Raw genomic sequence first — 27,194 nt, 5'->3', positions numbered from 1 at the left:
GCTGCTAGGACATCATTTAGAAACGTAACAAATGATAATACAAGATTTCTTTTTTATTTTTCTTGGTGACATTTAATGGAAACAAGCACAAGAGTAGTAAAAGGAGAGGCATAAACACACAAAGGCACAAACAAAAAACACCTAGCATAAGAGTATGCCCTTAATATAGTGATTACTATTTTATTTTTAGACTATGGCAATCCTTACTCATTCAACAAGTATTTCCTGAATGTCTACTGTATGCCAGGCTCTATGATAGGTATTGGAGATTTAGTACTGAGTAAAACACAGTCTGCCCTCAAGGATTTTACAATCAACTGTGGGAGGCAGCAGAATAATGACATGAAGAAATATGTAATTACAAATTGAGGTTTAAAAGAAGTGATAGAAGTATAAGTTCCTAAGGGAGATTTGACTTGATTTTTCAGAGTCAGAAAATATATCTTTGAGAAAGTACCAGCTGAGCTGCAATTTGAAATATGAGCAGGAGGCATTAAGGAGGCACAAGGGAGGAACAGCATGGAGGGCATAGTCAAAATTCTTTGAAGTAAGAGAAAGAATGATGAGTGGCCAGTGTGGCTAAAGCCTGCAGAGCCAGGATTGAGAGAGAAGTAGCAGAATGAGAGCCCAAGCCATTTGGGGATTTATGGGCTTTGCCAAGTGTTAGACCTTTACTGTGCGGCCCTTGGAGAGCCGTGAGAAGATTTAGGCAAGCGGGGTGTGACAGGACTAGATTTGTATTTTTGAAAGATGCCTGGCAGCTGGCGCTTAGTGGGACAAGAACGAAAAGCAAGGAGACTATGTACAGAACTACAACAATACCCAGGTGAAAGATGATATACACTCAGAATTGAGTAATGGCAGGGGAAACTGAATTAAGTGGATGAATCTGGGATGTACAAGTAGGGCCCACAGGCGTGGTGATTATTTGAAAGTTTAACTCCACAGTAATCGCACAGCAAGATCGGCTAATGCGGTTACTGAGCTGTTGCAAAATTTCCCCCCTTTCCCCCTTGGCACAGATCCAAAGTCCCTGGCGAGGGCCGGGGTCGATGGTCTATTTTGGCAGCACAAATCGCCCGTACAAAGCCCAGTTCCCCAGCCCTTGTGAAGGACTCACTGGACTTTATCCCCTGGAGGTCAGCAGCGTGGAACCGCACCGTTCCCTGGGCAACGCCATTGTCGGGTGCTCCGGGCGAGGGAGGGGGTAACTAAGGACAACGACCGGAAGAGAACTCCGGCAGAGAAGGGGAGTCAGAGCGGGAAAATGGGCCGCACATGCCGAGGCCTCGGCCATCGCAGCTGATTCGACGGCCGGGCACGAGGGGAGAGCGGAGGGCGGGAGAGGCCAGAGAACGCGCCTGTGATTGGCGGGCCGCGGGTACCGGGACGCTTGTGATTGGGCGAGGCCAAGAACGAGGGCTGCTTTTTGAACCGCGTAGGGTTCTGGGTAGCAAAGGCCTTGGAAGGGTCTTAACTGAAAGTGGGAGGGGGAGGTCGCCAACAAACGGCTGAGCTCACAATCCGGATCGGGACCAGGCCGGGGCGTCCCCTTCCCCCCATGGAGAGAGCCAGGCCGGAGCCCCCGCCTCAGCCGCGCCAATTGCCGCGGGCGACGCTGCCGCGTCCGCTGCGTCCCGCTCCGCCTCCGCTGCCCGTCGAGGGCGCCTCCTTTCGGGCAGCGGCCGCGGAGCTCTCTGCGTCGCCGCCCGCCCCTTGCGCGGCCGCCATTGCAACCGTGGCCTCGTCGGGCGGGGAGGCCCCGACGTCGGGCGTACAGAGCGCGGCACGGCGGCTGATGCAGGTGAAGCCGGAGCAGGTGTTGCTGCTGCCGCCAGGGCCACCACTGCCTCAAGCCCGGGAGGAAGGGGCAGCTGCCTCGCCTGTACAGACGCGGCTGCTGCAGCTGAGGCCCGAGCTGCTGCTGCCGCCGCCGCCGCCGCCGCCGCCGCCGCCACCGCCACCGCCACCGCTGGTCCCCGCGTCCGAGGCCCCCCCCTGCAGACCTGAGTTGCACCCGGTGCAGCCCCGGGCGCTGCACGTTAAGGCCGAGAAGCAGGAGCCTGGACCCGGCTTGGATCCCTCGGTGGGGCCTCGGAAGGCCATGGAGGCGGGTCCTAGGTCCTCCAGGGCGGCCAAGTTGGAAAGCCCCGGGCCGTTTCTCGACAGCCACGGAGTGGACGAGAAGAAGGGCAAGGTGGAGTTAGAGGAGGTCATGAGCTACACGGTGAAAGGCGGGGAGGGCAAAAGCCTGGTGGCCCTCAGAGGAGTCATCAAAACGGAGGAGCCCGAGAGACTCCGCGAGGCCTGCAGGCTCGGCACAGAGCCCACGTCCAATGGCCTGGTCCATGGCAGCAAGGATGTCATCCTGACCCAGCCGTCCAGCGCCTTTGGGCCACACCAAGACCTCAGGATCCCTTTGACTCTTCACACCGTACCCCCTGGGGCCCGGATCCAGTTTCAGGGACCTCCACCTTCAGAGCTGATACGATTGACCAAGGTCCCTTTGACACCAGTGCCTATTAAAATGCAGTCTTTATTGGAGCCTTCTGTAAAAATTGAAACCAAAGATGTCCCGCTCACCGTGCTTCCCTCAGATGCAGGTACTAGACTTCAGGGGAATCAGTCTGGTTTTCAGACTTCATCTGTTGCCCCATAGCTGCCATGTCAGCCGTTCAGAAGCCTAACCTAGAAAAATAAAATCATGGACTCAGGGCAAAGTCTGCACAGGTATCACTTCTGACTTGTACATATACCAGTAAAATACAGTAACACGTTGAAGATTCCCAGACTTTGAAAATAATCTATTTTAAGGCCCACTGAAGGATGAAATTTAGATGTGGCTAATGTTGACACACAAAAATAGAATATTTCAGCTAGATAACACAAGACACTCAGTTTATGTGCTACAGATAATAAACATTTGAAAATATTGTAGTAGCTCAGCACTTTTACATGTATCAAGAAACAGACGAAAAAAATAATGTTTAATGAAAAATGGTAATATTGGATTTAGAGGTGATTTATCATCTTTAAAAATTGAGTAAACATTTTTCTAGGAGAAAACAGTACGTGTTTAGTTGTAACAGTATTCGAAATCCTATGGACTTATAGAAACATGGAAAATGAAAATATTGTACAGTAAGATAGAAAAATTGTTTTCAAAGAAATGACCATAGTGACATCAGTAACAATTACAAGTACCTATTTTATTTCTATCCATTCTTTCCAAATACATAGCTAGAAAACGTTAAGATTTAATATAGAAATCTATGCCAATGAATGTCATGGAAAGTCATATTAATCTTAAGTTCATATTTTCATTAACTTTTATGTTTATTGTTTTTGTTCTTATTTTCTTTACTATTCTTCCTCCCCACCCCACCCTCTTGCTTTTTATCTTCAGTAGTTTTTAAATTTTGTTTTCATTTTCTAGAGGAGAGAAAGGGAAATGTTTCTTTGTAACACTTATTTCATCCTTTGTGCATTTTAAAATTTTATGTATCAAGTAATCCTAATTTTAAAAAGAAACAACATACAAAGTTTACAGTTGTTTTTGATGAATTATGTAAGAGATGTGAGTTTAACCAACTTCCTTTATTGTAATTTCAGCTGTCTCTGTGACTCTCAGAAAGGCACTCTTACTATTTTCCTCTTATTTTTCTCCCAGGACATGGGACTAATGTTAACGACCCACCTTGGCAGGTGCTTCACCTTCATAATGAAATACAACAAATAGTATTATAATGTATGCTATAAATATTTTTGCTTGAATGGGCACTCCAGTGGCATGTAAATGAGTTCCATTAAACATTGAGGATGCATCCATCTAGTGCTAGAATTATAGTCATGAATAAGTCATAATTCTGGTCCCTCAGTAATAGAATATTTTTAATTGGAAATAAGCTAAATGTTAATTACTGTTAGAGGTATTAATATAGCTCAAAGAAGTAACAAGCCAGTAGTTTACTGTGTCTTCAACATTATTACTTCTACAAAATCTTCAACAATATTACTCTTTTTGAGAGAAAGAGGAGTCATTCTAAGCCACAGTTTAGAATGCCGAGTTCAGGGGTTATGAGGAATTCTGGAATACTGGCAGTTCTTTGGCTATATTGAAGTGTATATTTTCTCCAGATATTTAAAAAGTAAATACATATGGAGATGCACTTCACTTTAAAATTGTGTGTGTGTGGCACATTAATTTAGTCTCTTAATTTTTGTCATGTAGGAATACCAGATACTCCCTTCAGTAAGGACAGAAATGGTCATGTGAAGCGACCCATGAATGCATTTATGGTGTGGGCAAGGATCCACCGGCCAGCACTAGCCAAAGCTAACCCAGCAGCCAACAATGCAGAAATCAGTGTCCAGCTCGGGTTAGAGTGGAACAAACTTAGTGAAGAACAAAAGAAACCCTATTATGATGAAGCACAAAAGATTAAAGAAAAGCACAGAGAGGAATTTCCTGGTAATCAAATGAAATGAACAAAGCCTCTTTCTAATTTATTGTAAATTAATTTATTTAGGTAAAGATTAGGTTAGGTTGAGATTGAAAAACAAAAATGTAATTTTTTTCTAATCTGATATGTACAATAAACAGAATAATGGCTAATATTATAGTAATGATTGAACTGATACTGGGCATAAGTTTCCTTAACAAAACAAAGTAGAGAGAGATCTGGTCTCATATTTTCCAACTAGTGCAAATTCGGGGACAAACAGTTTTACTCTGGTTTTTTATTAAATATATAGATATAAACTTAATGAAGGTAAAGATCCAGATTTCTGGGCTATAATTTTTCAGATATACTAGAAAATGAGGTGTTTCAATCATAGCAACAGAAAAAAAATGCAGTACATATTGCAGATTTTAACACCATGCTCCATTTTAATATTACATGGTTATCAGAACATAGACCTGCCTTACGATTAATAGATTTATCCTTATCATGATGTAATTTGAAATAAATTGTAATTTCCTTCACAGGGTTGAAGACATTGATATTAAGCTTGGGTAAAAGCACAGCATATGGCCAATATATTGTGCATGGTGGGAAGATCATTATTTCTTTTCTAAAGTAGTAGCAGAGAGGTTCTAAGGGGAATGTTTGGGGGCAGCAGTTACAGGAAACCAGTGATTCTCTTGGTTATACAGTGGCTGCAACTGCCACCACTCTACTCATCTGACTTGGGAAGGCAATTGGGTGGTATGTGGACTTGGAGATGGCCAAGTCTAAGAGAATGGCTCTTTCTGAATAAGGCCTAACAATAGTGACTGGTCATTAGTAACCACTTCATTGTAAGATACAGACAATTGTATCTTACAGAAAGTGAGGAAACAGGAGACGAATAGTATCTTCCTGGGGCATTGTTTTATAGGTAGAGGAAAAGCTTTGGGATTCAAACTCAGCCCCTTTAATGTTAATTTTAGTACAAATTCATTATGTGACTTTGGATATGAGACATTTGCCCTTGCTCTTCCTTTGAATTATGGGTTGCAACATCGGCCACTGTTAGGAGCCATATGAATATATATGCTAAAATGCACAGAAATAGTATCATAGAACTGGAAAAGATAATTTAGGCAATTAAAACTTAGAAGTGTTTTGGACTTTTAATATGAAAAGAACTATTTAAAGGCTAAATAGGGTCTATATGTTCAAATTAAAAATGGTTTATCTTCTTCTATAGGTTGGGTTTATCAGCCTCGTCCAGGGAAGCGAAAACGCTTCCCTCTAGGCGTTTCCGGTGTATTTTCTGGTACCACACAGAATATCATCTCTACCAATCCTACGACAATTTATCCTTATCGCTCACCTACCTACTCTGTGGTAATTCCCAGCCTACAGAACACCATCACTCATCCAGTTGGTGAGTTGGTTTTTTAATGGCTGTGTGATAGTTTTACCTGGTAACTTGAAATTTTGTTTCTGTTAGCTTAAGAATTTAGAGCAACAGCATTAAGAAAAAATATCAAAAGGAGAGGAAGTGGAAACATTGAATCAGAGAAGGAAAAATTTGAGTAGACATTAAAGCACTTGATTTGCCAGAGTAGCAGATATTCCATGTCAGATCTTTTAAGCAAATCAGGATGAGCCCATAAGTGATGCAGATAATACAGGAAATGACTGAGGTAATTCAGTAGGAAATGTGAAAGTCTTTTCCTATCAGCATAGAAGGATGCCTTGCTAATAGGGTCTGAGGCATCCTGTCCTGGCATTTAGTAATGATGACTAATCTATTCAGACCATTTTCTTGCTGTTCTAGAAAAGCAATGGAAGTAATCGATCTTCTACCAAGTATTTGGTTCATTATATTGTCTTTCCCTAAATTTCTCCTCTGTTATCAGTTCTTGACAATGTTCTTTGTTGCTTTTAAGAACCCAAAACTGAGAATCTAGTATCTTAAGAACTTGTTATAAGGCTATCTGTCATTAGTTTGTTCTTGCAGTCTATTTTAGCCATCTCTTAGGCAGAGCTTTGTACATTCACTACTTGCTATCACTTGTCCTAAAACTACCGCCCTTTCCGGTTCCCCACCTGTTTGGATCTATCTGCTGACAGGTTAAGATATCTTGAAAACTGACTTACTCAGATCTTTTGCATTTTCAGTTTTTTCCTGTGTATCATAATAGCGATGGATAGCAGCAAAGCCACATTCAGGGTATCTAGGCTCAAGAGAAAGATGCGGAAGGCTGAGCCTGCCACCCTCTTCTCTCCCAGCACAGTCAGGCTCTTCCACCCTTCGCTATCTGGTAGTATCTCTTTCAATCCTATATTTCAGTCTAGGCTTAAGTATGCTTTTGTTAACTTACCTTGTTTTATCTGTTATGTTATTTATGATTTGTGCTTTTAAAAGATACATTTCTTCTCTTTACCCCTTCCTCTAAGACCTCTCTTCCATGTCATTCTACCAACAGTTAAATGCTGTATGTTTTCTCTTCCCAGAAACATATTTATCAATATTCTTATATGAGGCAGCAGACAATTTTATATAGTATATTGATTTTATGTAATTCTGAGCAAAGATTTGCAGATTGAAAATGGAAGATTTTCTTTTAATGTTGATAGAGCTCTTGCATCCATGATATTTTATTTAAATATGACAGGCAGAATTATAGGATGCATTTCAGAGCCTTATACAGAGTAATCCAATCTAAGGCAAGATAATGATCTTTTGTTTTGTTTTGTTTTGTTTTTTTTACAATTTCTCTTATTTTCGGTGATACGTAGTATCAGTAAAGATTCATTTCTTGGATCTCAAATGATAAAAAGAGATCATTATCTTTTAAATATAATATTTTGGAATTATTTTCATTTATATATAGCTATATATATAGTCATGTATATATTAACGGTGATGAGATTTATTGGCTACTGTGATACCCAATCATACAACTTTTGAAATATGTTCTGTTAGTTTGTTCTCATTAGCTTGGCATTGTGTTACTTGGAAGAGTTGGTATCATTTGCAAATTTGAAAACTTCACTATATATTTCATATTCTAAACCATTTATAGGATTGTTTAATAAGAACAAATTATAGCATAAATCCCTAGGGGAATTATACTTTTAATCATTTATCATCTACAGATAAAAATTTTCATACCATCCCTTTTGTTTGTTTCTTTCAACTTATCTTATATTCTAAATATAAAGTTCTGGTAATTTTGTTTTTCAAACTTGTTTTGTTTATTCCTATAGAAGAAAGATACTGAGTTATTGAGGTGTGATTTATCTCTTTAAAGAAACAATTTGCTCCCTTTTTTTCTAGCAAGCTTTTTACACTAATATATTGTATAGATTTCACCAGCTTTTCAGGTGTAGAAAACAGACTTGCCAAGGTGTAGTTCTCAAGTTTACCACTCCCAATAACTTGAAGTTATGCTGACTTTCCAAAAATGGTCTGGCATACCATTTTTGGCAGACCATTTGTATCTACTTCATCTAATATTTTCTCATTTCTAACTTTGAGTTTCCCTAAAGTTCTTAAGTGAATGTCACCTAAGATCTGGTTATATTCATTTTGTCAATTTGGATTAGAACATTCTGTGAACTTGGCATTATATGCTGTTGATCTAATATTCTTCACCTATCTGCTCTGAAAATGAATTAGAGTTCACATATCTTCTTCAGGTCTTTAGTAGAAAGGGGTTTTGGTGTCTCTCTGTTCTTCCTGCAGTTACCTTTTATACTGTAATGACTATTTCATTGATTCTACCGAGTCTTTTCTTTCTGAGAAATATTTAAAAAGTCATTTAGTATTGACTTTAAGGTCCTTGAGATATGGCTCCTTCAATTTTCCCTTGGACTGCTTAATTTTCACTTAACACACTTTGGCTTCTCTGTTTTATACATTTGGACAAGCTTTTCATTTTAAAAAGATTTCTTTCCCTTTTATGGGTTCTCTTTGATTTGGTCAGCCATAACTGTGGATTTTTGAGACTTTTTTTTTCCTTCTGGGTTTTTAACATTGTCATATAAATAACCTTCGTTTTTCTATTAACTTTTTATTTTAGTTATCCCTGTCAGCCTTTATTCCTAGCCAATATTTTTTCCAAAAATCTAATAACTTTGTCTCTCACATTTAATCCCATATCTTGAGCTCTTCTCCTGTTTCTAGTTTCTGAAAGTACTTACAGTATGATAGTCCAGAATACTTCTTAGATACTTTCTTTTATCAGATATCTTTGATACCAATTATATTAGTATTTTCATTTTATGTTAAGTATTCAAATTTATTTTAAAGGCTTCTGGAATTTTGCTAGAAGCTGTATTTATTTTAGCCTGGCTTTTAAATGTCAATTATATATATTTATGACTTTTCAAGTGAGATTATTTCATTTTCTATGCTTTGTCAACCCTCAAATGGGTTTTCCTTGTTAAATCTTAACTCTGTTGATATCTTTCACTCTTTTGAATTCATACATTTTCTCTAAATTTTTACTTTAAAAATGTTTACTACTATTTTAATTTTTTGGTAGTACACATATGATACCATTTTGGTTTACCCATCTCTTCTTGTTAACAGAGGGAAAACAAAAAACCCTCCACCATTCTGATACTCTTATAATCCCAAAACCTCTGGTCTGGTCCCTGCCTTAAAATCAGTTCTAGCAAAGTGTTATGTCAATAAGAAGCAGAAATATGGCTTGAAAATTCCTTTAAAAATGATGTAGCTCATTATTGTAGGTTTTCTTGAGGGGGCAAGAAAGGAGGAATCATATGGTTCCTTCTATAGTAAGTCTTCTTAGGGGTCCTCATTACCATCATCTCTCCCCAAAGTTCCAGTTTTCTAAGCAGTTGCCTAACTGTTCTCCTCAATTCTCTATTTCCCATCTCTGTCTCTGTGTCTCTGCCTCCTATTCTACTTCTGTCTCTCCTCTCTTTCTCTCTCTACCTTTGTTTCTCTCCCCTCAGCCATATGCTGGTCCTCCGTCTTACTATGTCTATACACCTTTTTCTTGTAGAGGATTTGGTCTGGTCTGTCTTCAGTTTCTGACATTCTTCACTCCTTCACTGTTCATCCCAGTCACACACAAAAGCCTAGTTGCGTCCTTCATCCATTCAGGCAGTGGATTCTTCGTCTTTAGGAGTGGGTGGTGGGAGATTTGTAGGAGCGTAATCTAGCTGTGGCTAGAAGGAGAGAGTGCAGGTGACTGGCTGGTCTTTTCCATACTTTATCTACAGTTTGATATATTAGAGCTCTGTCCTTTCCACAAGACTTTCCTATTCACCAGCACTTTATCTGAGATGACCAGATGTTGCAGACTTTAACCTCATGTTTAGCAACCTGAATTTTGACATTTAGGACGTCTTCATTATACTTCTGTATAACTCTCTATGCATCTAATTTTCCACCTCAGACCAAAACGGTGCCTGATGCATGCTATTTGCTTGGTGGATATTTGTTTAATTAAGTGAATGCATGATTTTATCACCTCATACTCCACTGGTACCTGGTCTTGTATAAAAAGGTCTTTGGTAGAAAAGAACATTTGGTATCAGCTAAAAGATGAGTCCTTCCCTTTTCAGTAACTGAAATAGTGTCAGCAGTTTCTATGGCTCCTGTAATTTGTGTTTCCTTTGCCTAAAAAAAGCCATACTTCTTTTCTGAGGACTAAGAGCTTCTTGTACTTTACAAGGAAGAGAAATCTGTGTCGGGGGTAGATTCTTTTAGGAGCAGATGGCTTGAGTGCAATAATTCAGTGATAAAACTTTGAGAGATTTTACCAGTCAGCCCAGCTATGTAGTTGTTTGGAGGAGATTCTCCTTATACCAGATCAGTGGTAGAGGTGCTATCAGCTGTAGGCTTATGTGTTAGTTTTTCCTTTCATCTAGGCATACATTTCTTAACTATTACTAACCAGATTCTGTGCCAGATAATGGGGGATACAAACTTGAGTTAAACTGTTCCTGCTGTTAAGCTCCCAGGTTTGTGACTGTGGTAAGGGTGGCAGACATGCGTATTTATACTATTTCATGATATGTGATAAATTCTTAGGTCCTGAGGGTACATGGAAAAGGGAAATGACTTTATGCTTGATTAATCAGGAAGGGCCCACGGCCTGTGCCTCACAGACAGGAGGCCTACGCCCTGTAACCCCATTAACTGAGAGTCATGACAGCTTCATCTACACCTTGCTCCTGTGTTGCCTCTGCTTCACTGGCTCAGAGGCCATCTTGAAACAGATGGGTATATCCCTTAATTCCCTTCCTCCAGCTGTAAGGGAAGGTATTATTTACCTTATCTGGAGAAAAGGAAGGAGACGAAAGTGTTGCTTGGGCAAAGCTGAGAGAAGATCCACAGTCCTTTCGGCCCCTAACCGTAGAGTCTGTTCCTGGACTGCATCTTCTATACTAACAGAGACCTAACTGCATTGGTATAAACTAGATCATGAATCTGTTACTCTGGCTTCTCTCAGTATTTCTTTGGAAAAATTTAGTTAAATTTAGGAGGTGTCATTTGAATAACTCAGCAACTTAGCCAGCAGTCCTCTCTTCAAGGTCAGAAAGATCTTTCATGATTATTTCATCTCCCTCTAAAAATTCTGGAATACTCTGCTGCAATAATATTACTTCTTTATCTGTCACAAATTGTTGACCTGTGGCAAGTCCTGTTCTCACCGGGGAATTTCCTTCTGTGTTCACATTGAATGCAATAAAGCAAAATAGTCTTACTGATTGTTTCTTTAGTTTTTTCAATCAAAAAATTAATGTTCTTCATAATTTAATTTAATATAGAGAAGTATACAAAATAAAAGAAAAATGACCCATACCACTACACTGAAACCTCTATTAATACTTAAAATAAAATTATTATATTTAAATAATAGAAAATTCAAATTCAAAATAAAATGATAGGTATAAAATGAAAGTCTGGCTTCCTGTGGCCATGTACCCTTTTCCAGATGACCGCTCCTTAAAAGTAACCACTATCAGTAGTTTCATATTATTTCTTTTAGAAACATTTATATTTATATACCAGCATTTGTGTGTATTTGTCTTTTACTCAGTCACTCACTCATTCATTTATTTATTTATCCAAAAAAATTTGTTAAGGACCTATTCTGTGCCAGGTAGAATTTTGAGCCCCAGGGATACAGTAGTGAAGAAAACAGAAAAGGTTTCTCTTCTCATGGCACTTACAATCTAGGTGGGAAAGAGAGACAGAAATGTAAAATAAATGAACAAGATGGCTTCAGTTTGTTCAAAATGCTATAAAGGAAATAAATAGCATGGTGATGCTCTTAGGTAAGGTGGTTAGTGAAGACTTCTGGTTGTACAGTTTGTTAAATTCTACTGAAAAAGGAAAAATATGGAGTGACTCAATTCATGCTTGACCTATGCTATTTTTATTTCTGAAGGTGAACCTGCCATCCAGCTGCCCACACCAGCAGTCCATTGCCCAAGCCCCATCACACTTTTCCAGCCCAGCGTCCCCAGTACTGCCCAGGTGGCTGTCCAGGCTCCAAGTCTGCCCCTCCGTCCAGCACTCCCATCGCAGCGCTTTGCTGGGTCCTCCCAAACGGACACTCATCATCTGCATTCTGGAGCCAATTGCTCTGTGAAGAGACCCACTCCTGTCTCTCTGGAGAGCAGTAACAGGATTCCGACTAGTGCAAGTACTGCCCATGCCAGATTTGCAGCCTCGACCATCCAGCCTCCCAAGGAGTATCCCAGCATTTCCACTTGTCCCAGAAGTGCTCCAATTCCCCAGGCTCCTCCTATTCCACACTCACATGTCTACCAGCCCCCTCCCCTGGGCCATCCAGCCACATTGTTTGGGACACCACCGCGATTCTCTTTTTATCACCCTTACTTCCTACCTGGACCTCACTACTTCCCATCAAGGTAAATGAATGGTTTATTACCTTTCACCTGAAAATACTTAAAGCTAATGAATTTTTACTTCTGAAGGCCTCTTTAAAAAAAAAAAAAAAAGAACAACTGAAAAGGAGCTCCTTCAGTTCTGCTTGGGATCTAATTTAGATTAGTGTCTGAATGGGGCCAAGCAGTTAACATAACTACATGAAGGGGCCAAATGAGGACTGGGGGACCCAAGGAGAGTGCATGCCGCATCTTATGGGGCAGCTGGTACTCAGCTACAGCCTACTGTTGCCACGTGAATACAGGCTCCAGTGTTGTTAGACCTGGTTTTTCATGAGAAAAATCAATTATAAGAGGCCTTAAGATCATTTATTCAAAACTTACTGTATAGAGCTGTGCTTCTAAAACTTTTATATGTGTATAAATCACATGTGATCTTGCTAAAATGCAGATTCTGCGTCAGTAGGTCTGGGGTTTAGTAGCTTTCTGTACTGAGTTATAGTAAGCCTGATATTCTGCATTTCTACAAGTTTTCAAGTGACGTTAATTCTGCTGGTTTGTGGACCACCCTTTGAATAGCAAGGATATAAAAGAGAGCACTTTGTCTAAGAGGTTAAGTGACTTGTCCAAAGTTACACACCCTCTCGGGGCCCTTTTTGAGTAAACCGAAAAGTTTCCTATGTAAATTACCAGTAAAGGAATTTATTTTCACAAAGAAGTATCTAGGGAAAACAAATTTGTAATTTTTCATTTTGGAGTGGTAGACTTTAACTCTCTTGCAAGCATTCTAATAGAGCGGTATTAACCTCTACTTTTCAGTTGCTATTAAGAGTTTAGACAGAGGTGATTTCTGTTGAGAACGGAGTGTGAAGTGTTTAACACTAACCTTCTGTTGTTACTTAGTTAGAAAGAAAACTACTCCCCACTTGGGTATACCGCCACTTCACAGAACTTTTGACGTATATGTTATGTTGCTTCAATTCATAATGGGATTACTTGCTTTCAGGTCTCTAGCCCAGAGCTGGAAGACAGTGGAGCTAGGGGATCAGATAAGGAGAAAGTGAGATGTTGCTATCTGTGGGTTGTTTTGTTTTCCCCTACAGGCTTTTCTTCTCTTTAGCAGCTTTCAGAAATCTTTTTGTTCAAGGAATCAAACCTCAAGACATGCCTAAGACCGGGGGTTTATAATCTCTTCTCATTGCTATCTGCTAGGATTTGAGATTTTATAGGAATTTTATAGAACTTCATGTGTTTTTTAGATATAAGGAAAGGGCTAAGGACATAACTGGAGTTTAATAAATGAATGAGTTTGAGATGATCAGCCTTAGTTAGACCCTTAAGGTCCACAAACTAAAACTGAGGAAATTTTATCTGTGCTACACAATTCATTTTGTAATACAAGAAAGATTTGGATAGTATTTATTCACAGTAAAGAAGAAAAAGAGACATCTAGAAGAGGTTGTGACCCACAATTTCACTCTAGTTGTTATTCTTTTCTTCTTAGCATTTTGAGAGCTTGACATTTTTATCTATAATTCTTACAATAAGCTGTGTCTTGGGCATAACGGTCCCTTTACTTTTTCCGATAAACAAATTGATCAGCTGTTAAATAGCTTTGTTCAGCTCATACAACTGGTAAATGGCAGAGCTGGTCATTAAACTAAGGTTAACTGTCTGATTTTGACTTCTGTGTTGGTTTTTTTTTTTTCACTATATCAGTAAGGCTTCTGAATACAGTGATTCTTCTTGACTTGTAGCTGTTAGTTGCTAGCAGAGGATCATATGGAAAATTCATATTGTATTTTTGAATGGAAAAATCATGTAGTCAGGTAGATTTGGGGGGCAAGAAATATTTCCTTATATAATAAATAGATAAAATCACAGGAAGTTTATCTTTCTTACTCATGACAAGGCTTATAGGATTTGGCTGTTAAAGTACAAATCATCTGATAATTTCAAGAACATTTTAAAAAGAAGCTCTGGAAAGTATGTCCTTAGAAGACAGAAACTATTCCTCTGTCTTTAAAATCATTATTGCTAATTAATCATAATGCTATTAGAGGAACCAAATGAAGTGAATTAATAGTATTATGCTGAATTTTATTTTATTTAAGAATGTCAAAGCAGTATGTCAACTATAAACATTAAGTTGCATACAGTTTTCCAAAATAGAAGACTGGTCATATGCATTATAATATTGTCTAACTCCTTTTCTAACTCTTACCTTTCTGTGTGTGATGATCATTTCCCCAAGGATATGGAAAATCTTCTTTATGCTTGTTTAGATAGTATATTTCAGTAAAATCCAGCCTGACTAAATGTCAAAATTAATTGATTCCCTTTCAATTTTTCTGTTGTCTCTTCTCCCAACTAATAAGAGTCTTCTATAAAGAATATTTCTTCTCTAATCTAACCCATTTATAGGTGGTATTATTCATGCATCTCAATACCATAATTTTAATGATATTAAATATATATCAAATATACATATTTGATGTTTTGCCCTGTGTATCTAAAGTAAAAATCAAGGCAGTTAGGCAATTTAATCAAGACGTCATTTTATAAAATAGATGGACACTTAGAAGTGCTGATCCCTAGCTCTGAGAAGTGCTGATCCCTAGCTCTGAGAAGTGCTGATCCCTAGCTCTGCCTTCTTAACCATCTTCATACTGTGTGTATTGAGACTCTCTTTCTGTACTACATTATTCTCTCAGTTATTCTTTTCTGCCCCCTTCTTTTTTCCTCTTCCTCTTCTTTCTTGCAGTATTTGTATTTTCATGTGCAAAGGATATGTCTTCATTCTGTTGGCGGTTGAGTAAATAAATGTGTTCAAAACATGTATTGCAATTAGGGATATATAAAAGATATGAATGATAAGTAGGGATTTATTAGCTTGAAATATATAAAGATATAATCAGTTGTATCTGTATCTATATATCTGTTAGGAAAGGTAAAAACAAAGAATTCTAAATTTGTGGGGATATATAGCATCTTAATTTAAAATTTTTAGACAAATAGATCAAAAATTAAAAGAAATTATCCTTAACCCTTGTTTGGTTTATATAGACTTGTTTAATAATTTGATTGAAGTTTTGGACATACTTCCTATAATAATATACATCTACATACATATACAGTATTTTGCCTAATCCTTTTGGAGGACAGAACTTATAGTACCAAAACATGGTGGATTTAGCTATCACAGAGTACTTTCTGCTGTAACTATTTAGAAATGTTGAATTTAAATATGAACAATTTAATACCTAGGTGAAATTACAAGGAAAATAAATCCCCCTTTGTCAAACAGTTTGACCAACAAGCTGAAAACTGGTTCAGTGGTCCTGGAGGTGGTTTTCAAATTCATAAATAGTGTCAGTATTTATAAACTTGGATTTTAATTTCTATATAAGGAGAGGAAATGAGGTTGGCCCTGCTCAAGGTGAGGAGCTAAAACTAAAACCTCTCCATGAAACTAAGACCCTAGAAAGGCTTCTCAACCTTGAGAAAAGGAATAGAAGATTTTTATCACTAACCCACAGAAAGCATAATGGAAACTTGTTTTTATCCAGGGCTATATGTGGAAAAAAGTCTTCTGTTAGAAATCAAAACCCCAAATTGCACTACACACTGGTTCACAATCTGAAATCCCCCTATTCACTTGGTAAACTGAGAAATTAACACACAAATTAATTCTGGGCTGGCTTACCTGGGGCAACTGTCCTAGAGGAACGCCTCCATCATCCAGGCCACTTAGGAATTTCCAAAGAGAGAAAAATGTTATTAAAGATGAGCTTTAAAAAAATTATAGAACATGAGGAAAGGATTCATTAAGATCAGAATCAGTAGATGCTACAGATTGGAAGATTAACACCCCAAGAATTAATTAAAAATCAAGAAAAGACTAAAAATCAACATTTGAAATGATTAAAGTGGACTTCTGTACCAGCCAAGATGCAATATTAGGGACTGAATATACCCTCATCTGAAATGATAAAAATCCAGACAAAATATATATTTCAAGACACTGTTTAACAGTCAATGAATATGAAGATCCCTGAGAGACAAAAAACAAATGAGATAAGCCTTGCAATCTACTCAGCTTACTGGCCTGGAAACCATGGCACAGGGAGGAGAAACACAAGCAGATCCTGGCAGAGACTCCCTGAGTTGAGAAAATGGGGCTGAGAGTGCAGTGAAACCAAGTCAGCTAGAATTCTTAGGAGGGAGTCCCATAGACAAGAAAGCTGCACAGAACAACCACTCTGGATCTTTGCACAGGTCCCCTCTTGAGTATTCAGCAGAATACTAATCACTGTATGGTTGTGAGGAAAACTGCCCAAGGCTGGTGGAAAAACTACCTGAAAGATCAGAGACAACAGTGCCCAGCACTCATAGCAGGCTGGGAATCATTCCTGTTCCCACCAACCAGATTGGAAAACCTTGATGGAGTACTGAATTCTTTGGAAGTCTTATTTTACCTAGGCCCAGACTAAAATGTTGCTATGGTTTCATCTAAAAACTCTTAAGATCAAGATGTGAAATGGCCAAACTGTTTTAAAGTAACTTAACTGCATCCAGAACAAAGCTTAAGAATATTAATACAAATAATGTGATTAAAAAGATAAATGAGAGGGAGTTCCATTTCTGGGATGGCAGCATGAGGAGCTCTGTGGACTTGCTCCTGAGCAAATAAGCATAACTGGTGAAAACTGTTTTTAAGAACCAACCACTTAAATTCTCTGGAAAGTGTCCAAAGGGCATACAGCAAATGAAGAAACATTTATTCAAGAAAATATCCTAAAACTTGGTAAACACAGCAAGAATCTATGGCACTTGAGCCATGACAAATGCCATCCCTCGCTCCCACCCTTAATTCAGCTTGATAGAAGCCCCGCTCTGGGTGGGTATGGCCAAGAAGACGGCTTTCTCTCCCCTCAGCTCCTAATCAAGGGATACAGTATTTTAGAGGGAAGAGTAGCATTTCTCACCCCTCTCCAGCTCTGAGTTAAAGAGGCTAAATTGATGGTGACTGTGACCAGGAGGTTGGGGGCTCCTTTTCTTCATCAAGCCCCTACTAACAGGATAGCCATTCAACCCTAAGGATGACAGGCAGAGAATATTATAACCCTGCGCATCCTTGCCCCAAGTTACTTGTAGAAGAATTGTTCTATACTGGGAGAGGCAAGCCAAGAAGACTAGAGAGTTTGACAAGGAGGAGAGTCAGTGCATAAGAACAGAATGCTCAGAAGCTCTCCCTCAAAGAAACTTGACTTTATCTGCCACTTTTATTCAACATTTTATTGGAGGTTTAATCCAGGACAGTTTGACATGAAAAAGAAAAAAAGTATCCACACTATAAGGGAAGAAATAAAACTATCTGTTTGCATGTTACCAATCTTGTATGTGGAAAATCCTAAGGAATCCACAAAAAAACTATTATAAATAACAAATGAATTCAGTAAGTTTGCAGGATATAAGACCAATATACAAAAAAATTGCATTTCTATACAGTAGCAATGAATAAACAGAAAATGAAATTGAAAAAACAATTCCATTTATAATAAAATTAAAATAAAAATTTTAAAAACCTTTGAATAAATTTAACAAAATAAGTTGCAAAATTTATACTCTGAACTACAAAACACTGTTCAGGTAGAATGTCACCTAGAATTGCAGAATAGGGAGATCCAAGAATCTATCCCTCCACTGAAGCAATAATTAAGCTGGCGAAACTATCAGAATCAACTTTTTTTTGAACTCTGGAATTTAATACAAAACTTAAAACAACTTGATGGGGTACTTAATGAAGATAGAAGCTGCTAAATTCTGATAAGAGACCATTGTGACATTTTTGCAACAACCATCCCTCATTTTCTAGCTCAGTGATGGCTAAGGGGTTAGTGGCCCATGTTCTTGATGTGACTTTTTGATATTAGAGGAGGAATGCAGACCTTGTTCTTAAAACATTATGGCTGTGCATTTTGACATGTCTGGCGACTTCCTTGGGAAATGGCTCAGGGGCTTGTCTTATTTTGACTCACCTACAAATTCCCTTAGGTCTAGAATGGTCTCTCAGGGAGTGTTTGTGGAAAATATTTAAAGGTAAATACTATCTACAGCTGCCTGGGTTAAGGGCAGCAAACAGGACAAGCAGTAGAAAGATGAAAAGCCTAGAAGAGACTGGGAAAGGAATTACATGGGGGGATAAGGGCTGTGAAAAGCTCCCATGTATACTGAGGAACCAGAAGAGCACACTCATATCCTGGGCTAGATGCATGTTCAGCAAAACACCTGAGAAAACCCTAAGCTTTCACCTCTGACTGATCTTAGGCTCTGCTTAAATAGGAGGTCAAGGCTAAAGAAGACTTGTAAATATCCTTGCTAAGCACTGAAAGAGTGACTTAACTCAGAACCAATCTGTAAAGACTGGGAGAATTTTGTTTTGTTTTGTTTTGGCTCTGCCTATTTAAGGAAATCTTTATAAGTCACTAGCCAATCACTAACCTAATGGAAGAGAGGCTTCAGTAACCACATATGACAAAGAATACAATCTTTACGAAAATAGTTTAGTGGAAAGTCACTAACCAGACACACAACTACAACCCAAAAGAAGTACCAATAACATACCCTGGGCAGGGGAGGAATCTGATTTCCAGAGATAACTACATTATAATTCTCAAAATATCCAGTTTTCAACCAAAAATTACTAAGCATGCAAATAAATAAGAAGGTATGGCATTCACAAGAGAAAAATTAACAGAAACCAATCCTGAGGAAGCCCAGACATTGGACTTACCAGACAAAGACTTTAAATCAACTGTCTTGAATATGCTCAGGGAGCTAAAGGAATCCATGGACAAAGAACTAATTAAAACCAGGAGAATGATTTATCCAAAAATCAGTAAAGATACAAAGATTATAGAAAAGAACCAAATAGAAATCCTGGAGCTGAAAATTAAAATAGCTGAAGTGAAAAATTCAGTAGAGGAATTCAGCAGCAGAAGAATTTGAGCAGGCAGAGGAATTGGTAAATCTGAAGATAATCAACTGAAATTATCTAGTCTGAGGAGCAGAAAGAAAAAAGAATGAAGAAAAGTTAACAGAGCCTAAGGTACCTGTAGAACACCATTACCTGTACCAACACAAGCATCATGAGAGTCCTAGAAGAGTAGAGAGAGGAAGGGGTAGAAAGAATATTTAAAGAACTAATGGCCCCAAATTTAAAGAAAGATATGAATCCAAGATTGTCAATGAACACTAAGTAGAGTAAATTCAAAGAGATACATTACAATCAAGCTGTCAAAAGCCAAAGAAGAGGAGGTAATATTGAAAGTAGCAAGAAGGAATTGACTAATCTTGTACAGGATATTCTCAATAAGGTTAACAGCCAGTTTCTCATCAGAAACTATGGAGGCCAGAAGGCAGTGGGATCACATAGTACTGAAAGAAAAGAAACCATCAACCAAGAATTCTATAATCAACAAAACTATCCTTCAAAAATGAAGGAGAAATTAAGACATTCCCAGATGAACAAAAGTAGAGGGAGTTCATTACTAGTAAACCTGCCCTACAGGAAGTGCTAAAGGGAGTACTTCAGACTGAAATAAAAAGTCACTAGAGAATAACTCAAAGCCAAACAAGGAAATAAAGAACAGTGGTAAAAGTTACTACAATAGGCAGATACAAAAGCCAGTATTATTGTATATTTGGTTAGTAACTTTTTTCTATATGACTTAAAAGGCAAATGTATAAAACAGTTATTACAAATCTGTTAATGGATGCAAAATGTATAAATATATAATTTAGGACAATAGCAATATAAATGGGGGGGTGGCAGTGTATACAGAATTTTGATATGCCAATTAAGGTAACTTAGTATCAATTCAAACTAGATTATTATAAACTTAGGATGTTAATTGTAATCTCCATGATAATCACTAAAGAAAATAACTTTAAAATATATAAGAAGGGAATGAGGGAATCAAATTAGTACACTAGAAAAATCCATTAAATGTGAAACAAGACAGTAATGAAGGGATTGAGAAAAAAATATGACGTATAGAGAGCAAATAGCAAAATGGCAGAGTAAATATTTCCTTATCAGTATTCCCTTTTTAAACTCTCTAAATAGCATAGATTGACAGAATGGATTAAAAAGGTGATCAAAATAAATCTTGTCTGCAAGAGAGTCACATTAGATCCAATGACACAGATATTCCATGCAAATAGTAACCAAAAAAGAACTGAGGTGGCTATAATATATTAAACAAAATAGACTGTATGTCAAAAATTGTTACAAGAGACAAAGACATTACATATTTATTTAAAAAGTCAATACATTAAGAAGATATAGCAGTTGTAATACATGTACAACAACAGGACCCCAAAATATATGAAGTAAAAACTGACAGAATTGAAGGGAGAAATACACAGTTATACAATAATAGTTGAAGACTTCACTACTTTATATTTTACTGAGTATAACTGACATGTAACATTGTATTAGTTTCAGGTGTACAACAAATTTTTTCTTGTAATAAGTTTTAAGATTTACTCTCCTAGAAACTTTCAAAAATACCGCACAGTATTATTAACTATAATCACTATGCTGTATGTTACACCCTGAAGACTTATTTATTTTATAAATAAGAAGTTTGTATCTTTTGACTGCCTTTATTCATTTTGCTCACTTCTTACTCCCTATCTCTGACAACCACCAAACTGTTCTTTATATCTATGAGTTGGTTTTTTGTTTTTTGTTTTGTTTTTAGATTTCACATATAAGTGAGATGATACAGTATTTGTCTTTCTTTGGCATATTTCATTTAGCATAATGTCCCCAAGGTCCATCCATGTTGTTGCACAGGCAGCATTTCCTGATATCATTGTGGTTTTGAATTGCATTTTCCTGATAATTAGTGATGTTGAGTACCTTTTCATATACCTGTTGGCCATCTGCATGTCTTCTTTGGAAAAAATGTCTTCTACCTATTTTAAAATTAGATTTTTTCTTTTGCTATTGAGTTATGTGAATTCTTCATATGTTTTGGATACTGACCTCTTATCAGATGTATGATTTGCAAATATTTTCTCCCATTTGGTAAGTTGCTTTTTCATTTTGTTGATGGTTTCCTTTGCAGTACAGAAGCTTTTTAGTTTGATGTAGTCCCACTTGTTTATTTTTGCTTTTGGTGTCAAATCCCAAAAATGATTGCAAAGATGGATATTAAGGAGCTTCCTGCCTATGTTTTCTTCTAGGAGTTTTATGGTTTTATGTCTTATGCTTAAGCCTTTAATCCATTTTGAGTTTTTTTTTGTGTACGGTATAAGATTGGGATCTAATTTCATTCTTTTGTCTGTGGCTGTTCAGTTTTTCCAGCGTCATTAATTGAAGATACTGTCCTTTCCCCATTGTCTATTTTTGGCTCCTTTTTCAAAAACTAATTAGCCATATATGCATGGGTTTATTTCTAGTTTTATTTTCTGTTCCATTGATCTATCTGTTTTTAATGCCAATACCATACTGTTTTGATTACTATAGTTTTGCAATATATTTTGAAATCAGATCATGTTATGCCTCCAGCCTTGTCCTTCTTCCTCAAGATTGCTATTTGTGTCTTTTGTGGTTCCACTTAAAATTGAGGATTGTTTATTCTATTTCTGTGAAAAGTGCCATTGGATTTTGATACATATTTCATTGAACTTGCAGAATGCTTTGGGTAATATGAACATTTTAACAATTATTATTTCTTCCGTGAGTACAGAATATCTTTTCATTTATGTTTGTTTTCTTCAATTTCTTTCATCGATGTCTTACAGTTTTCAGTGTACAAATCTTTCACCTCTTTGGTTAAATTTATTGCTAGGTATTTTATTCTTATTGATGCAGTTGTAAATTGAATTGTTTTTCTTAATTTCTTTTTCTGACAATTTGTTGTTAGTGTATAAAGATCCAGCTGATTTTTGCACATTGATTTTGTGTCCTAAAACTTTACTGAGTTCATTGGTTAAGTCTAACTTTTTGTTGTTGTTGATTTTTTAGGTTTTTCTAGGTATATATCATATCATCTGAAAATGGAGACAGTTTTCCTTCTTTCTTTACAATTTGGATGCCTTGTATTTCTTTTACTTGCCTGATTGCTCTGACTAAGACTTCCAACACTATGTTGAATAAAAGTGGCAAGAGTGGGCACTCTTGTCTTGTTCTTGATCTTAGAAGGAAAGCTTTAAATTTTTAACTATTGAGTATGATGTTAGCTTTGAATATTTTAAGTAATGAGCAAAAGATCATCCATCCAAAAATGGATGAAGAACAAAAGAGAAGTAGAAGACTGTACAACAATACACACCAACTAGATCTAACAGACGTATACAGTCTCCACCCAACAATAGAATATAGATTCTTCTCAAGTGAAAATGGTATATTCTGTAAGATAGACCATATGTTAGGTCACAAAACGAGTCCCACAATTTTTTTTAAAGATTGAAATCATACAAATTTTCTTCTCCAACCATGATGGAATGAAAGTAGTAATCAAAAGTCAACAGAAGGAAGGAAATAATAAAGATCAGAGGAGAAATAAATAAAATAGAGATTTAAAAAAAATAGAAAAAATCAATCAAACCAAAAGCTGTTTTTTTGAAAGAGTAAATAACATCAACAAACCTCTGGCCAAACTCACAAAGAAGAAAAAAGAGCACAAATAAGCAAAATAAGAAAGGAAAATGGAGAAATTACAACAAATAACATAGAAAAATAGAATATCATACAAGAATATTATGAAAAACTATATGGAACCAAAATGGGTAACCTAGAGGAGATGGACAAGTTTCTGGAAACATACAGTCCACCAAGACTGAACCAAGAAGAAACTGACCACTTGAACAAACCGATCACTAGAAATGAAATTGAATTAGCAATTAAAAAAACTCCCTACAAATAAAAGTCCAGGACTGGATGGCTTCACTGGGAATTCTACCAAACATACAAAGAAGAACTCATACCAGTCCTTCTCAAACTCTTCCAGAAGATAGAAAAGGAGGGCATACTCCCAAACTCATTCTATGAAGCCACCATCACCCTGATACCAAAACCAGGCAAAGACACCACCAAAAAAGAGAATTACAGACCAATATCACTGATGAACACAGAAGCAAAAATCCTCAACAAAATAGTAGCAAACAGAATCTAACAACACATAAAAAAGATCATACACCATGATCAAGTTGGATTCATCCCAGGGACACAAGGATGGTTCAACATATGCAAATCAGCGTGATATATACCACATATACAAGAGAAAGGGCAAAAATCACATGATCACCTCAATATATGCAGAAGCATTTGATAAAATTCAACATCCATTTATGACAAAAACTCTCACCAAGGTGGGCATAGACAGAACATATCTCAACATCATAAAAGCTATATATGACAAACCTATGGCCAGCATAGTACTCAACAGTGAAGAACTCAAAAGCTTCCCACTAAAATCTGGGACAAGACAAGGTTGCCCACTATCACCACTCCTGTTCAACACAGTCTTGGAAGTCCTAGCCACAGCAATCAGGCAAGAGAGAGAAATCAAAGGGATCCAAATTGGAAAAGAAGAGGTAAAAGTGTCACTATATGCAGATGACATGATACTATATATAGAAAGCCTATATATAGGTCCACACAAAAACTACTTGAAATAATCGAATTCAGCAAGGTAGCAGGTTACAAGATTAACGTTCAAAAATCAGTTGCATTTCTCTACACTAACGATGAATCAACAGAAAAAGAAAGTATAGTAATCAATAACAAAGAAAAACTGGAAAATTCACAAATATTGGAAATTAAACAACACACTCTTAAACAATCAATGGGTCAAATAAGACACTGCAAGGAAAATTAGAAAATACTTTGAGGTGATTGAAAATGAAAATACAACATACTGAAACTTAAAAGAATTATATAGCAAAAGCAGTGCTGATAGAGAAATACAAAGCTGCGCTACATTTAAAAAGAAAGGTCTCAGGTCAACAACCTAACTTTATACCTTAAGGAGCTAGAAAAAGAAGAGAAAATAAACCCAAATCTAAAAGAAGGAAGATAATAATGAAGATTAGAGTAGAGATAAATTAAAGAGTAGAAAAACAATATAGAGTTTAATGAAATTGAGAAAACAAAATCAACAAAAGTTGTCTTTTTGAAAAGATCCACATCACTGATGAACCTTTATTGCTAAGCTGACTAAGCAGAAAAAGAGAAGATATAAATTACTAAAATCAGACATGAAATTGGGTACATTCCTCTGATCTTATGTAAAGAAAAATAATTAAAGAATAATATCAATGAATAATTGTATACCGACAAGTTAGGTAACCTAAATGAAATGGACAAATACATGAATTACCAAAACTGCCTCAAGAATAAGTAAGAAATTTGAACAGATATATATCAAAAGATTGAATCAATAATTAAAAACCTCCCAAGAAAGAAAAACCATGGACTTCATTGGTGAATGTTACCCAATATTTAAAGAATTAACACCAATCCTTCTCAAACTCTTCCAAAATATATGAGAGAATACTTCTAAGGCCAGCATTACTCTGTTACCAAAGCTAGAAAAAAAGATATCACAAGAAAGAAGATTACAGACCCACATATCTTAACAACTATCGATGTAAATTTTACTGAACAAAATGCTAGTAAACTGAATCCAGCAGCATATTAAAAGGATTACACACCAAGACCAAGTGGGATTTACCCCAAGAATGTAAGTGTGGTTCAACATCTGAAAATCAATCCGTGTAATATACTTCATTAAAAGGATGAAGGAACAAAACCACTAGATCATCTCAATTGATGCCAAAAATGCATTTGATAAAATCTAACACGTTTTCATGATAAAAATCAATTTCTGATTTCAAAACTTACTCAGCAAACTAAGAATAGGAGAGAACTTCCTCAATATGATGAAAGGCATTTATCAAAAACCCAAAGTTAACTTCACACTCAATGATGAAGGACCGAACCAAAAGCTTTCCCGCTAAGATTGGGAATAAGATAAGGATGTCTGCTTTCATCACTGCTGTTCAACATTGTACTAGAAGCTCTGGCCAGAGCAGTTAGGCAAGAAAATAAAAGACATCCAATTACTTCTTTTCACACATGATCCTATATATAGAAGCTCCTGAAGAATCCACAAAAAAGAAAATTTATTAGAGCTAATGAGTAAATTCAGCAAAGATGCGGGTATAAGATCAATATACAGAATTCACTTGTATTTCTATACAATAGCAATAAGCAATCCAAAAAGGAAATTGAGAAGACAATTCTTTTTACAATAGCACCAAAAAGAGTAAAATGCTTAGGAATAAATCTAACCAAGGAGGTGCAAGACTTGTAAACCGAAAACTATAAAACATAGCTGAAATAAAGAAGACCTAAATAAATGGAAAGGTATTCGTGTTCATGCATTGGAAGACTTAATATCATCAAGATGGCAACACTTCCCTAAGCGATTTACAGAATCAATAATAATCCCTTTCAAAATCTCAATGGCTTTTTTGCAGAAATGGAAAAGTTGATTCTAAAATTTACATGAAATTGTAAGTGACCTGGAATAGTTAAAACAATCTTGAAAAAGGAAAACAAAGTTTGAGGACTCAAAATTCTTGATTTCAAACTTAACTAAAAAGCAAACTTGTATAAAACAATGTGGTATCAAAAGAATGAAGAGACAAGCCGCAGACTGGAAGAAAATATTTTCAAGAGATGTATCTGATGAAAGACTGTTATCCAAATATATAAAGAACTCTTAGAACTCAAAAATAAGAAAACGAACAACCTGATTAAAAATGGACAAAAGACCTGAACAGACGCCTCACCAGAGAATATAGACAGATGACAATTAAGCATATGAAAAGATGCTCCACATCTTATTGGGGAATTGCAAATTTAAACAACAATGGATACCAGGACACACCTGTCAGAATTGCTTTTCTCAGTACACCATGATGCTTCTGTAGTTAGTCATTTTCATCCATATAACCTTTTAAGATTATTCTTGTTGTTACTGATCTTTTTGTTCTCTGGATATCACACTAACTTGTTTTTACCACACCCATGTAGCCATGTGATGTTTGCATTATAGCACACTTTAGCACATATCAAGTATATACTACCTGGGTTTTAGATTTGTTTTAATTAAATTCTCCACCAAGCCTTGTATAATATCTTGCCTACATTGAGTCCTGAAGAAAGTCAGTAGGTGAATTGTTTCTAGCTGAAGAGAAGGCTTTATGGAGGAGGTAGATTTGAGCACCCCCTTGAAGTATCTGTGGAATTCATTGGATGGAGAAAACTGAAAGTGGAAGAGCTACGGAGCAAAGCCATAGTAGCTACAAGTACAATGGATTCAGGATGTATGCATTAAATTTAAAATGCCTGAATGAGGATGTGGTGGTAGGAATGGAAAGCTGCAACATTTCAGAAACTATGCCTTATGTTTGTGATATTGAACATGAGCAAGGTCCCCAGCTCCTGGAGGTTTGGAAGTGGAACACCAACCACTGACGAAACTCTGTATTTCTAAACAGTTTGAGATGATAGTCTGTTATGTCAATCATACCTGTATTTTTTAAGAGAAGAAAACAAAGTTGACCTTTAAAAAAAAAAGTGAGAGCATGAAATGAAACACCCAACTTGACAATGGAATACTATTCAGCCATAAAAACTGACAACATAATGCCATTTGCAGCAACATGGATGCTCCTGGAGAATGTCATTCTAAGTGAAGTAAGCCAGAAAGAGAAGGAAAAATACCGTATGAGATCGCTCACATGTGGAATCTAAAAAACCAAAACCAAAAACCA

At 37.0% G+C, this 27,194-nt stretch overlaps 1 protein-coding gene across 2 annotated transcripts in view; it reads left to right on the top strand.

The window, feature by feature from the left end:
• Window positions 1–1,341: 1,341 nt before the first annotated feature.
• Window positions 1,342–27,194, top strand: part of SOX30 (SRY-box transcription factor 30) — a 29,202-nt gene continuing 3,349 nt past the window's right edge. The window contains exons 1-4 of one of the 2 annotated variants that reach the window (XM_074360993.1): window positions 1,342–2,603; window positions 4,232–4,471; window positions 5,695–5,874; window positions 11,870–12,356. In XM_074360993.1, coding sequence (XP_074217094.1) covers window positions 1,562–2,603; window positions 4,232–4,471; window positions 5,695–5,874; window positions 11,870–12,356 — 1,949 coding nt within the window. In that variant the 5' untranslated portion in view covers window positions 1,342–1,561. The remainder of the gene's footprint in view (window positions 2,604–4,231; window positions 4,472–5,694; window positions 5,875–11,869; window positions 12,357–27,194) is intronic. The other variant, XM_074360994.1, reaches the window with a different exon arrangement.

Source organism: Camelus bactrianus, chromosome 3 (assembly GCF_048773025.1).
Source record: "Camelus bactrianus isolate YW-2024 breed Bactrian camel chromosome 3, ASM4877302v1, whole genome shotgun sequence".
Lineage (NCBI taxonomy): Eukaryota > Metazoa > Chordata > Mammalia > Artiodactyla > Camelidae > Camelus > Camelus bactrianus.
Note: the sequence above shows the minus strand (reverse complement) of the source record. Positions and strands in the feature narration are given on the sequence as shown.